General features: G+C 38.4%; 2 protein-coding genes across 2 annotated transcripts; both read left to right on the top strand.

Moving 5' to 3' along the window:
* Positions 1 to 315: 315 nt before the first annotated feature.
* Positions 316 to 4,170, top strand: LOC131321046 (rho GDP-dissociation inhibitor 1-like). Its single transcript, XM_058352071.1, has 5 exons — positions 316 to 765; positions 1,777 to 1,840; positions 1,929 to 2,150; positions 2,881 to 3,005; positions 3,873 to 4,170. Exons 1-5 carry the CDS (start codon positions 529 to 531, stop codon positions 3,939 to 3,941), a joined length of 717 nt encoding a protein of 238 aa, XP_058208054.1. The 5' UTR covers positions 316 to 528; the 3' UTR covers positions 3,942 to 4,170.
* A 1,885-nt stretch (positions 4,171 to 6,055) lies between these two features.
* Positions 6,056 to 12,590, top strand: LOC131321041 (BRCA1-associated RING domain protein 1-like). Its single transcript, XM_058352061.1, has 13 exons — positions 6,056 to 6,287; positions 6,387 to 6,440; positions 6,595 to 6,665; positions 7,697 to 7,792; positions 7,903 to 8,321; positions 8,740 to 9,060; positions 9,217 to 9,317; positions 9,522 to 9,708; positions 9,812 to 9,924; positions 10,603 to 10,693; positions 11,169 to 11,334; positions 11,501 to 11,619; positions 12,088 to 12,590. Exons 1-13 carry the CDS (start codon positions 6,199 to 6,201, stop codon positions 12,427 to 12,429), a joined length of 2,169 nt encoding a protein of 722 aa, XP_058208044.1. The 5' UTR covers positions 6,056 to 6,198; the 3' UTR covers positions 12,430 to 12,590.
* Positions 12,591 to 13,042: the final 452 nt, after the last annotated feature.

The following is a 13,042-nucleotide window of genomic DNA, read 5'->3' as shown; positions in this document are numbered from 1 at the left end:
AAGATGGAAGTAGTAGTCATTCCATTTACAAACGATTAAAGCAATAATTTTAATGCCGTTTAGAAAAGGAAAAAAAAACAGCAATTTTAAATAAAATAAACGATTCTCATCAAATTATTGGACCATGGTGTTCAATTTTTTTTGAAAAAATGACGGTTAAAAACGTATTTTCATAATTAATACAGTACCCGCCAAGGAAAGGCCAATAAACAACGAATAGACTTTAAATTCAAGGGCAAAATAACGGTTAAATTTTTTTGACATGGAAATAACGTTTAAATTCAAACTTGCAAAGTATGTGTGACTGATCCACTGTATTTATCCACACGCCGACAAATCCGACACTGCCGAAAATGTGCAAACAGAAGACAAGCCAACAAACAAATCCAGCAACCAAATCAGAGAGAGAGAGAGAGAAGAGAGAGAACTTTTCCTTTTTAGTTTTAGGTGATCTTTGTCTCCGTTCCAAATCTGTTGGGAGGATTTTCGACAACACAATTTGTGGTGTTTAGAGATAGAGAGAGAGAGATGGAGGGTAGAGAGAGAGCAGGGGCAGGACAGACTTGTGGGTGTGCTTCAGCTAGTGCTGTCGGTGGTGATGAAAATCAACAAGTGACTGAGAAACCAGTGGAGATCTGTATTGTGGATGATGATCCTTCTGTTGATGAAGAAAATGATACTAGTACTCTACAAGATGGTGAGGCTATTGGGAAATTTGTACCCAGCCCTCTGGTGCCTCTCAGAGACCAGATTGAGAAAGACAAGGTTTGTTTACTCTCTCATTCAGTATCATTTTCATTGTTGAATTTTACCAATGCCAAATCTTTAATTGTTTGTATTCCGTAAGTATATACTGCATTTGCAACCTGCTAGGTCGAGGAAGAGACGAGATTGTGTGTATACACGTAATCATTGCTTAATTTTATACGAGATCGAAACATAATTGGTAACTTAGAATTAATTTTAATAACTTCTTTCACTCAAGGCACTCAAGGGACTTGTAGGCGCCAATCTCACAAAAGTTTTCGAATTAACCTAAAAAAATAGTATAATAAATATGAATATTTGGAGTTGTGCAGGGGCGATCACCCCGGCATCCCTTGTCTCGGCCCCGGTGTGGACACATGTGGATTGAAATAAAGAATTTGGCACACGTTGTTCGATGAGAATAGTCCAATCTCAGATTTAATAATTGCATATGAATTTGGACATTGGCTGTGGGAGCTTTATCACGATGGAGTTGAAATGACTATGTAAGAAAACCTTGAAATGACCATGTAAGGAAAAATTCATCCTTAGGATTTTAGTTTAACAATAATATGAATACATTCTAGTTTTACACGTCACCTTATAACCACCACCCGGGTTGGTAGCCAAGACGGCAATGGGTTACTCCCATTGGGTTTGGCTCTCATGTGGTCATGGGTTCGAGGCGTGCTAACGCCCCCTCGCTCCCATTTGAATCCCATGAGCCGCCTATTGCCTTCTTCGGATTATTCTCCATGGAAACGAACCTAACAGATTGCGTTTTCCACTCAGCTTTAAACATTTCCTTTCACATCATTTGTAGAACTTCTTAAAGCTTATACCTCCACCGTTTCCATTGCTGATGAAGATTATTCACATGCTGGGTTACCTAAAACAAAAAATATTTGCATTTCTGTTGGGCATAGAAGTGCTCCAATAGATGATTGCTAGGTTCATCAATCGGATCTCATTGGTGTATCCTTTGGTATGGCCAGAGATCAGTACTAAGATTTAACTTTGCTTTTTCAGGAGGATGAGAGCTTAAGGCGGTGGAAAGAGCAGCTGCTCGGTTGCGTGGAAAGCGATTTAGATGGTTGTCTTAGGTTTTATGATGCCTTATAAAAATGTTCAAGGGCTTCAATGTGTTTTGTTTCGTGAACTTTTTTTCTTTGTTTTGTTAGGAAAAACGGAACCTGAAGTTATATTCCACTCCATAGGAATCATATCTGATGATATTGGGGAAATTAGTACTCCTATACCTGTTGATGAGAGTAAAAGCAGCTGTGCCCTCTTTACCCTAAAGGAGGGTTCCGAGTATCGACTTAAACTGGCATTCACTGTCTTGCACAACATTGTCTCTGGCTTGACCTACACAAACGCAGTGTGGAAGGGAGGACTCCAAGGTGATTGAGAACTTTCTCTATTTTCTCTCTCACAAATGATGAGTTAAATTTTATATGAGCAGAATCACTGGTAAGATTGTGATGAACTCATTGCAGCTTAATTCAAACCGTGACTAATCAAAAAGTAATTTTTTTTTTACAACACAGGTGTTCGACTAATAAAAAAATGGGTAAATACTTACAAATGAAAGCAGTTTCATTCAACCGTAAAAGTGATTGGGAAACAGTTGGAGGACACCAAAACTGTTGCAAATGCGCCATTGGAATTCCTATAGAATGCACAATGGTCTATACTTATTCACTAAACACAATGACATGTGGGTGTTGTGTATGGTCTATACTGTTTCCTTTGTTGTTCCTTTTGCACACAAATAAAACAGATAAATGTTTTAACTGAGGTTTATAAATCAAGAGTTCTGGGCAACATGGTTTCCGCAATTGCTGTTAAATTAAAAACGGTTAGCAGAATTGTTATCACAGCAATAATGTAGGGATTCCTCCGCAAAACCGCTTTAACAGGAGCTATGATTCTTTGGTATCGCTGTAATCTTGGGTTTTTGTTGGTTTTCATCTTTACGGCAGTGGTATTTCAAAGGTTCGAGTCGTTCAACTGTGCTTAGGAAAGAAAACACAGAACACTTGGTTTCTTAATCTTTGACAGTGTTTATTTCAACCAACTTAAAGTTGTATTTTACTTATTTTGTCCGTTTATTTGCCATTTGGGTTGCAGTTGATCAAAGCAAAGGAATGTTGGGTGCATTTGCTCCTCGACGTGAACCATACGTGCATACCTTAGACGAGGAGACCGCTCCATCTGGCGTGCTTGCAAGGGGAATGTACTCGGCTAAGCTTAAGGTGTGTGCAATTTCGCCTCTTCCTCCTCCCTCTCCTTGCAACAACACGTATGTGCACTTACGCCCTCAAGCATGCTCAAGCATATGTAACCAAAAATCTGTGATCTAAGCGGGTAAAATCCGAAGGTCATGTTTTCTTCTTAGCCCTCATTTTTACACCTTAAAGAATATGCATAGCTTTGTTCTCTTAAGGTTGGAGGAGCATTCTCCTTCTTGAATGAATAACTGCTAAAAAGAAAATCTGTTTTATAATTTTCACTTTTATTGGAGAACTAGTGGCTGAATTAACCTGGAGATATATAACCTACCTGTAAGCTGTAGCACATTTAGACTTGCACATTAACTGGAACCTGAAATCCATTTTACCCTAGCACAAGTACGCCGACTATGCTCAGCTGGTCTTTGTGAATGATCAGCCACACTTGGACTAAGACACGGCCCGGACTGCTGAAAACTTTACCAAGTTGGTTCCGTTTGTAGCACACAAGTACATCAAATCCAAGCTGGTTTTGCTCTATGTTGCATGATAAATTCAGGTGCAGGTCTAACCGTCTAGGGGTTGGACCTGTCAAACCTCTAATCGAAGAGTATGAAAAAATGGCACCTTAATATTGGACACAAACCACACTTTGTCCAGGTGTGAATTGTCAATACAAGTACTTGCTTTATTTTGAAGAGCCCATGTGACGCTGTTCTGCCTGTAACGTACAGTTAGTGACATTGCAGTTGATTCTAATGGAAGTCTATGCTATACCTGTAATGTGATCGAATAGATGAAGTTTCTTTTGTTACCATTTTTTCCTCTCTTTTCTGTCTGACAAATAGGTTTACGATTTCGTAATTCCTCTTACATTGACTGTTTATACAGTTTGAAGATGATGACCAAAGATGCCATATGGAGCTCAAATATTCCTTTGAAATCCAAAAGAGAAGCTGAGATTTCTTCAGGGAAGAATGTTTTCTCTGTCTTCTCTAGCAAGTTTTTTTCCCTTTTTTTTTTTTTTGGGTTACCTTCTTTTTCTAGTTGTGAAGTAATTAAACCAGTGGTTTCATTGTTTCAAGGTGTGAGAAAAATAGATTTGTGAGTGATTAACGTTGCCTTTAATATTTTATGTGACAGACGCGTTCGATTGTGTTAGCAAAGGAGGTTGAAGTATTATTATGAATCTGGGATGCTTTTTTTTTTTTTTCCAGTCAAATTTCACTCTGGATAATGATTTGCAGAAAATGTAATGTTCCCAACTATTAATCCTCATTGAGCAGAGAAAACAGGGAAAGGATAGTAGTGAGTTAAACCAACACATGATATGAATAAATATACTGGGCTCACAGCATAAGATTTTCTTCACCTTTCAAGCATGTACACTTCTTTCTTTGGAGGGTAAATTATCAAAAACTATTCTTTCTTAAGTCCCGTTCCGCTAAGGTGTTTATTTTTTAAGTACTTATTTCCTACTTTCGGAGACAAGTCATTTTCTCACAATACATCACTTTTAATTCAAAAAATAAGTACTTAGTGCATGCCCGTGCCTAAAAACACTGCTTGAACATTGGTATTAACATCCGAATCTAAGAGTCTTACCCTTGCATCTCCTGGCAAGTGTTGGTCCAATCGCCGAGCAGTGTTTTGCTTTAAATTTTATTTATCAACTGGATTCAAAATGGAACCATTTAAACCGTTTATCTCAAGACAAATGGCATTCCGAAATTATATCAACCGGTGTCCCATCAACCTCATTTTCTGGACGCGATGCAAGAAATACGCTGCATTACCAACCGTTTAGTATATAACACCCCCTCAATTTAAGAAAAATAATGCTGTTTGCGAATCTTTAATTTTCTTTCAAGTCAAGAATAAAATGAATAGTATACAGCTTCTGTGTCGATTGGAATAATTCTTGTTCACCTTCTCCAAAACTTTTGCATTATCTGGAAAATATAATTCAACAGTTTCTGCTCACCTTTATGCCTTTCAAAGAATTTGAACTCAATCTCCTTGAGGTGAAAGAGCAAACAAGAAGGCACGCTTTGATCGAGGTGGATTCCAACACTGTACAAACACTCGACTAAAAGGTTCATCGGTAAGCCTTCTAGCCAGGGCTCTGATACCATTACAACTTTTCAAGATAACGATGGAATTGAATTAAACTTTCAACTGAGTGATTTCTCGATACAAAGAACGAAGAAGATACCATGCAGGAATGATCCCACCAGCCATGTGATGGGAATGCCCTGAGACCCTAGTTCACCAGCCAAATTTTATGCTTCTTCTTCTACCTGTTGGAAGCAAAAGTGAACATTTTCTCTTCCAATTTTGCACCCTAGCATGGGGTCACTGTTATGAAACAATTATTAACTGGTGAAGAAGTTGTGTGGGCACTATAACAGCATCTCGTGCAGTAGTTAGCAAATCCAGGCGATCCTCCTTTGTAACTTGTTGAAGGGTAATTAGCATCTCCAACATTAATTACTCAAATTTTGTTAAAAGTAATTTGCAAAAGTTCATTTTGGTATGAAACATTGTGACGGCACAAAGAAATTTTCTTTTTCACTAAAAAAGTAGGGTGGATAGTAGGAAATTTTCCTCAAATTTTGAGTTTGAGTAAAAAGAAGAAGAAGATGTGGTTTGAAAATGTTACATGAAGAATAAAGATTACAATTCTCAAAAGCGAGAGCGTAGGCTGTGGGCAAGGTGCTATTTAACCAAGATTTGGGGTTGGGAGGACGCGGTGGTGGAGGAGGTGGAGTGGGGCTAGGGCAGGCTTCATAAAAGCCCGACTCATTTATAAAAGCTCGGTTCATTTGGAAAGGCTCGACTCTTTTTATAAAACTAGCTCGAACACCGCAATACTAGACGAGCCAAGCTACGGGTCAATTTTTGGGTTCTACTTGCTGGAGACTCGTTTTGAACGAGCCGAGCTCGAACACTTCGAGATTCTACTGGTTCGTTTGGAGCCCTAGCCCTGGTCTAGGGTTTGGAACGCAGAAGAAGGGGATAGTTTGGGAATTTAGACGGAAATAAAACCACGGTGGCGGGAGTTTAACATTTGAGGCAAAGCGCGCCAAGTTCAAATATCAGCGCCTTTTTTCCAAAAAATTAAACACTACTACCAGTTTATTAAGTCCGTTCAATTGTTAAGCCTTTTTCTCGTTTCATCTGCAATTACAGTAACAGTCAGAGCTCAGCGACAACAATGGCGGACGCTTCCAACAACTCCAGCTTTCTCAATCCATGGCTTCTCCATCACCAGAAACTGGGTCTCGAGCTCAAGTGCCCTCTCTGGTATACTCTCTCTCTCTCTCTCTCTCTCTCTCTCTCTCGATTTACTGCATCTGGGTAATGACTAATTTGGTTGGACCGTTGATTTTGTGATTCTTTCAGCCTAAATCTGCTCAACCGGCCACAGCTGCTCCCCTGCAATCACATCTTTTGCGAGTTCGTTTCCTCTTCTCACTCCTCAAATGTTCTTCTTACTATACTACTACTACTACTACTCTCTCTCTCTCTCTCTCTCTGATTTTCTATTGTTTGGTTTTGATTGTGATATATTCTGCGATCTGACTTCAAATTTTTCGAAACCCTATTTCAGTTTCTGCGTACCGAGATCTACCCAGTTTGGATCGGAGTGCCCCGTCTGCAAACAACAGTACGCTGAACTTGGTACGTGATGCCATAAACTTGTAACCAGAAAAATCAAGAATTTGATTCTAGGTAGAGAAACTCTCAAATTAAAATACAACAGGAGTCCTTGACTCTCAAAATAACAATTTTACTTCATTGATGCAGTCTATTTTACTAATAGTGGTTCATTTTATGGATGCATATTTTTAGTTAGGGTTTGTGAAGTGTCTTAGGTTATAAATAGGTGGTTAGGGTCTTTGGTAGTGAGTTTTCATCTTATTAGAGTAGAATACTTGAGGCCATAGCTCTTTGTAACCTTTTGGGAAGTTTCTGTGTGTTATTATTGAATCCCTGGATTTGTTTTTTTCAGTATTTATCTCTTCCACGAAGTCTTATTACTTTTCTATGTCTGTTTATGTTGATGGGAAAATAATGTTTCAGTTGTTTTTAAACCTCCATTTGCGCTTATGGGAGGGGCAGCAGACTACACACAACAATTGCAATAATTTAATGTTTTATGGATTTGTAGAGGGACAAAACGGTAAGGGAAAGATCAGAAGATATTGTTTCTTTGGTTTACCTACAATTTCCTTTTTCCTTGGTAAATTCTTTTACAAATCCTTGATCCAAATACAAAGCTCAGTCTATTTGATACGAAGCATATCTGGGAACAAATTTCAGTAGGTGGGAATTTTACATCCCGGAACTGAACAGTAGTGCAAAAGGCTTATGTCAACCGTCTTGATAAGTTGAGCTGATTCATGTCCAACTGTTGTTCCTTCTTTCTGACATTTTAGAGGAATTGAATCTTCAAGTAAATGAGAAGATTGTTCCTTATGTTGATGCCTGTAGTGTGGATCAAGAACCTGTGTAAGGATTTACAAAGAGAAAGGAAACTGATGGGGAAACCAAAGAGCAAATATAGCCTTTTCATTCATCATTTCCTCTCGCCGAAAATCCCTCTACAATCTGTTGTCCAAATATAGCCTAAGAATAGTTTTGGGGACAATTTACATGATGGAAAATTGATTTATGAACTCATGTACCTAAATGCCTTAATGGTTTTGCAGATGTAAGGCCAGCACCTTATATGGAAAATCTAGTTACCATCTATAGAAGTTGGGATGCCAGTTTTGGTGCTAGTCTGTTCCCGCCTCTTTCTTCTGGTACGACTATTTATAACCTTGATTTTTCCCCCCGGTCGATATACTTTCCTGTTATTGAATTTAAGAATTCTACCTCTTACTGGCATTGCTTGGGTTCCTAATTGTTCCAGGAGCTAAAAGGGTTTCTAAGGAATTGCCTTCTTCCCTTAAAACAGATGATGATAACAAAATAAAGGAGTTATTTGGAACACCTCAAGAGGGATCTAGCAATGGGGAGTGCCAAATTTTATTACCTACTTGTAAACGAGTTTGGGCTCCTCTTTACCATTCTGCTGAAGAAGGGAATGAGTTGACTGGGAAATTTGACAAATCTACACCGCCAATCAATTTTGTGACAGATCAATTCAAGATGGGCTATGTGGATCGAGTGGTTTTACGTGGTGGGGGTAATGTTTGGATGAGAGGTGCAAAACAAGAAGAGCTTGTTACGGAGGAATTATGTATTAATCAAGAATTACAATCATCACCAATCAGCCCTCCTTCATTTGATACCAAAGGAATAGCTGATGATCCAGGGAGCAGCAATGATGTAAGATGCGTAAGTGTGCCATTTGACATATCATCTCATTCTAACAGGCAGTCTGACTTCACTGTTCACATCAAGGCTATTTATTCCAGATTGTCATTTGAATGTTATCTATGCGCAGTGGTCATGAAATTTTTGTGCTTACCTTTTTGGTTGGAGTCCTTATACATATGCTGTCAGTATATTGATATTGATTGCCTTCATCCAGTGAAACTAAATTATGTATAGGTTGAATGGATCTTGTGCTCTATTATTAATGACTAGCACATCAGATTTATGCTTTCAAACATTTTGTAGACCAGGATATAGTGGTTTCTACAGTTTCCACTTTATGCTTCAGTTGAACAAAATTCCAACTGGAAGTACAGTGTCAGATAAGTATGGATAGGCTGAATAAGACCATTGTTGATTATTATTGTAGAGTACAGGAAAAATCCCAGCCAAGAGATTACTTGAGGACAACTATAATAAGGGAGAAGGAGAATTGGATAGACTCTCACCTGGTGCTGGGGTAGATCGTGCCAGGAAAGTTAAAAGACAAAGGAAACATAGCAATGGGTTGCTCAAGATGGGTGCGCCTTACACAGGCTGCACTCAACCAAATATAGTTCACACAGGAAGTCTGGAAATATCAAAACTGGAATGCGGAGAACTGTCTGGTGTAAAGGATCCAACAATTTCAGATTCAAATGATGCAAGTGGAAGTATTTGTGCATTTTGCGAGTCCTCTGGAGTCAAGGATGTGAGTACCATTTCTGGATGTGTTGGCCTCTTCATTTCTTTCACAACCATAGATATTGCTATCAAGTGTGTTTGTTGTACGTAATAGTATCCTTTCAAACTGCTTGAATGTCTCTGTGGTAATTGTTGTACCTTTGTCCTCACTTTGTGTTTGCAGAGTACGGGGCCCATGTTGCATTATGTCAATGGAAAGGAAGTTGTTGGAAATGCAGCAACAAACTCAAATGTTATACATGCTCACCAGATATGCATTGAATGGTGCACTCGTCTTTCCTTCTTCTTTTTTTGTTGATAGTAATATTAAAAGCTGCTGATGAGGCTGTTCTAAGCATAAGTAAAATGATTTGGGTAGATGTTCATTGTGATGAAATTTAAAAGCAAATGCATTTTGCTTTATTGCATTCATGATAGGTTGACCTTCAATATTTAATAATATATCCAGATACTATTTGCAATTTGCAGGACACCTCAAGCTTATTTTGTTGGTGAAACTGTTAAAAATTTGAAGGCAGAAGTAGCAAGAGCTGCAAAGCTGAAGTGCAGCAAATGTGGGCTAAGAGGAGCAGGTCTTGGTTGCTTTGTGAAATCATGTCGCAAAAGTTATCACGTGCCTTGTGCGATGGAAGTCTTGGGTTGTAGATGGGACTTTGTGAGTCAACTATATTTGCTTGTTTGACTACAAGATAAACTCGGGAACATTGTCAGGAAAGCTTACTATTCCTTTATTGATTTTCTTTGTTCTTTCTTTGCAGGAGGACTTTCTAGTGTTATGCCCAAATCATTCCTCAGTCAAGTTTCCCTGTGAGAAGTCCAAGTCCAGGAAGCATGCAAGTGAAGAACAGGATTTTGCGCCAACTGAGATGATGTATAATTTTTCCCTCCTTACTATTTATATTCAGAAGTCCAAGATTCAAAATTATTGACTGTAGCAATTCATACTGCTTTCATACTTCCAAATGTCTAGTGTGTACTGTTTGAATGCAATGGGCTTAATGGCTAAGTTCTTGCTAAAATTGTCAGTTAACCAATCGTTATGTTCTGATCAAAAAAACCAATCGTTATGTTGTTTTTTCTAAGCAATTTTTCTGGTGACTAATTAAGGGGAAGGCTCTTCATTAAAAAGTTGGTGGTTGAGTCTTGGGATTCTAGGCAAGGGTAAAATACTCTCTTTCATTTTTCCTTTTCTTTCTTTTGCGGAAGTTTTCTACAGGGCTCTGCTTTTTGACTGAGCATAGGTTCTCCCTCCTATGTCATCTCTTGTAAAATTAACTTTTATATTTATGATCGCTTTGTTGAAAGTATGTTGTCTTGGAGAGAGGGAACGCGAAAACAAGCATGATATGTTGTTCAACTGAATTGGAGAATGTAACAGATGTACACTGTTATACTGGAGTTGATGTTTCTGTTTTCCTTTTAATTAGTCTTTTTTTTTTCTTTCTAAAATTAACAAAACAAGGTAGGTGATGCGCTTTCATATGGTCTACACACAGTGCATCTATTTGCGATTTGTGGCCTGGTATCATTTTCGTCATTGTGAATGCAGAATCTCTAAGCAGCCCAAGGTATGGGAAGCCTCACGTAATGGAGTGAAAGAATGGGTTTTCTGTGCATCTGCTCTGTCAGTGGAAGAAAAGGTTGGTTCTAATAAGATAGTTATCTAGTGTCTACGTTTGTGCTAAATCATGCATGACTCATGCAAAGACAGGAGCATATGGGGTTTATTATTGGTTGTTTTTTCCCTGTTCAAATTTTGACAAGGTACAATATCTGATGATTTTGGTTCCCACAGTTTCTTTTGGCTGCATAATTCCCACTTATATTCAAAAAACAAAAAAGTGCTCTTCCATATATTTTCCTTGATCTGATTTTACTGTGGTTTTCTTTTTCCATATGCGTCCCTCTATCCACTTCAGGTTTGTGGTTCCTATGTGTTTTGGGGTATGGGAGGGGACATAAAGACTGAATTTATCCACTTATCTGGAGTTGTTACCAAAATATTTTATATTAGGAACTTTTGATACTTGGTTTCTGTGCATAGCTGTTGATTGGAAGCCCATTCTGATGATTCAATTCGGAGTAACCTTATATTTTCTGACTTCCAATGTGCAGTACCTTTTGGTCAAGTTTGCAAGCACGTGTGGTGCAACTGTGGCCAAGTTTTGGAATCCAAATGTTACCCACGTCATTGCTGCCACAGATGCAGAGGGTGCATGTAGCAGGACATTGAAAGTTATGAAGGCAATTTTGAGTGGGAAATGGATCCTTAAGACTAGCTGTGAGCTCTATTTCTGCCTCCCACTGTTTATACTTTTTAAGTGAAACTTTTTTTGGTTCTCTTTTCTTGATGGGATGTATTTCTACCTCTTGTGTTTTGCTTCAAGGACTGATTGAGAAATAAATCAGAAGGGTAATCCGCTATACCTTGGGTTGTGGATTTGCAGGGATCAGAGCATGCATGGAAGCAATGCATCCTGTGGATGAAGAACCTTATGAAGTTGCTCTAGACAATCATGGCTGTCGTAATGGCCCCAAGACTGGCAGACTTAGGGCCTTGGATAATGTGAGTGTGGATTTGGAAATATCAAATCTGACAATAAATAATCATACTTCTTTTACATACCCAATGAAGATTATATATGCCTTGGACTACTATGGGTTGAGTTGGGACAATTTTGATTTATCCAGTGTCATTTCATATTAGACATTTGCAATGTCGAGAAAAAGTATGCCATAGGCGTCAAGTCATGGGAATATATACTCACATTGCGTCTTTTCTAGTCTACGTTTGAATCATGTATTTGTTGAGATATCTTCTTAGAAAGCATGAAACCAATGAGATGTAATATCGAAACTAGAAAAGACGCAACTACAATTTCCTTTTCTTTTCGCTCTACATATCCCTCTATAGATATAATATCGAAACTCAGCCTGAAGAATTTAGTTCCTCCTTATGTACTTTCGTTTTTTTGGCTTAATCTGAAGTTGTGTTCTTGATTGAGGCTAATGCTTTTTATTCCTTCTCCTGCAGGCACCAAAGCTCTTCAATGGATTATGTTTTTACTTCAGCGGCGACTTTATACCTGGTTACAAGGAAAATCTTCTAGATTTGGTTACCACTGCAGGAGGTTTTGTTATTGAGAGCAAGACACAACTTAGAGAACAAAGTCAGAAACCTGCTTCACAGTTAACTCTAATTGTCTATAACAATGACCCCATGCAAGGGTGCAGATTGGAAGAGGATGGTTCTGTTGTGCTTCAAAGGCTAGAAACAGCAGAAAATTTGGCTGGTGAAACTGGGTCTGAGGTCATTCCCCACACTTGGCTGTTGGAATCAATTGCTGCATGCAAAAAGGCTTGGAATCAATTGTAATTTGCATCTTTTTATGCCAATTGTAACCTTTTTACTTGTCTCAGATGGGCTTGTATTAGAGAAGTGTATGGCTAGGGTTTAATGTCTCGTGAGGTACTAAAACTTCTTCCTAATTCGAATGAGTGGATTGCAGCAGTGAGCAGCCCCTCGAGTTTTGCCCCTGCTCCTGGGTATCTCTGCTTCGGCAGTCTCTTGTCCTCTACTGTCTTTTCTTAGTTTACACCATTACATCAAAAGGTCTTGAGTCTAAAGCTGATATAAGTATCGGAGTTTTGTTGGATGAAGAACAAGTTGTGAGTGAAATTTTGTGCAGGGAAAATTAAATCTTAGAAAGTCAAAAACAACAGCAAGTTTTAGATTCAACAAAGAATTGCGGATAGCCTGATACTATTTATCAAAAATTGTCGATGACCAAACTTGCTGAATATCAGCAAGTTAAGGAGGCATGAGATATTCTTTGAAATGAGTATAAAGGCAATTTGAAGAAAAATTTACCAAACTCTAATCCTTGGGAACAGATTTTGAGAATACAAAACTGAAGAGTGTTGAATTGTTGGAGTACTTTTGCAGAGTTAGGGAAGTTGTTACTCAAATAAGAACATGCGAGGAGACT

Source organism: Rhododendron vialii, chromosome 1a (assembly GCF_030253575.1).
Source record: "Rhododendron vialii isolate Sample 1 chromosome 1a, ASM3025357v1".
NCBI lineage: Eukaryota > Viridiplantae > Streptophyta > Magnoliopsida > Ericales > Ericaceae > Rhododendron > Rhododendron vialii.
This window is presented reverse-complemented; position numbering and strand designations above follow the sequence as displayed.

Coding starts and splice junctions, on each gene's coding strand:
- LOC131321046 (XM_058352071.1), top strand. CDS start 529: ATGGAGGGTAGAGAGAGAGCAGGGGCAGGACAGACTTGTGGGTGTGCT. Junction 766..1,776: donor ACCAGATTGAGAAAGACAAG/GTTTGTTTACTC, acceptor TTGCTTTTTCAG/GAGGATGAGAGCTTAAGGCG. Junction 1,841..1,928: donor CGTGGAAAGCGATTTAGATG/GTTGTCTTAGGT, acceptor TTGTTTTGTTAG/GAAAAACGGAACCTGAAGTT.
- LOC131321041 (XM_058352061.1), top strand. CDS start 6,199: ATGGCGGACGCTTCCAACAACTCCAGCTTTCTCAATCCATGGCTTCTC. Junction 6,666..7,696: donor ACAACAGTACGCTGAACTTG/GTACGTGATGCC, acceptor ATGGTTTTGCAG/ATGTAAGGCCAGCACCTTAT. Junction 9,709..9,811: donor TGGGTTGTAGATGGGACTTT/GTGAGTCAACTA, acceptor CTTTCTTTGCAG/GAGGACTTTCTAGTGTTATG.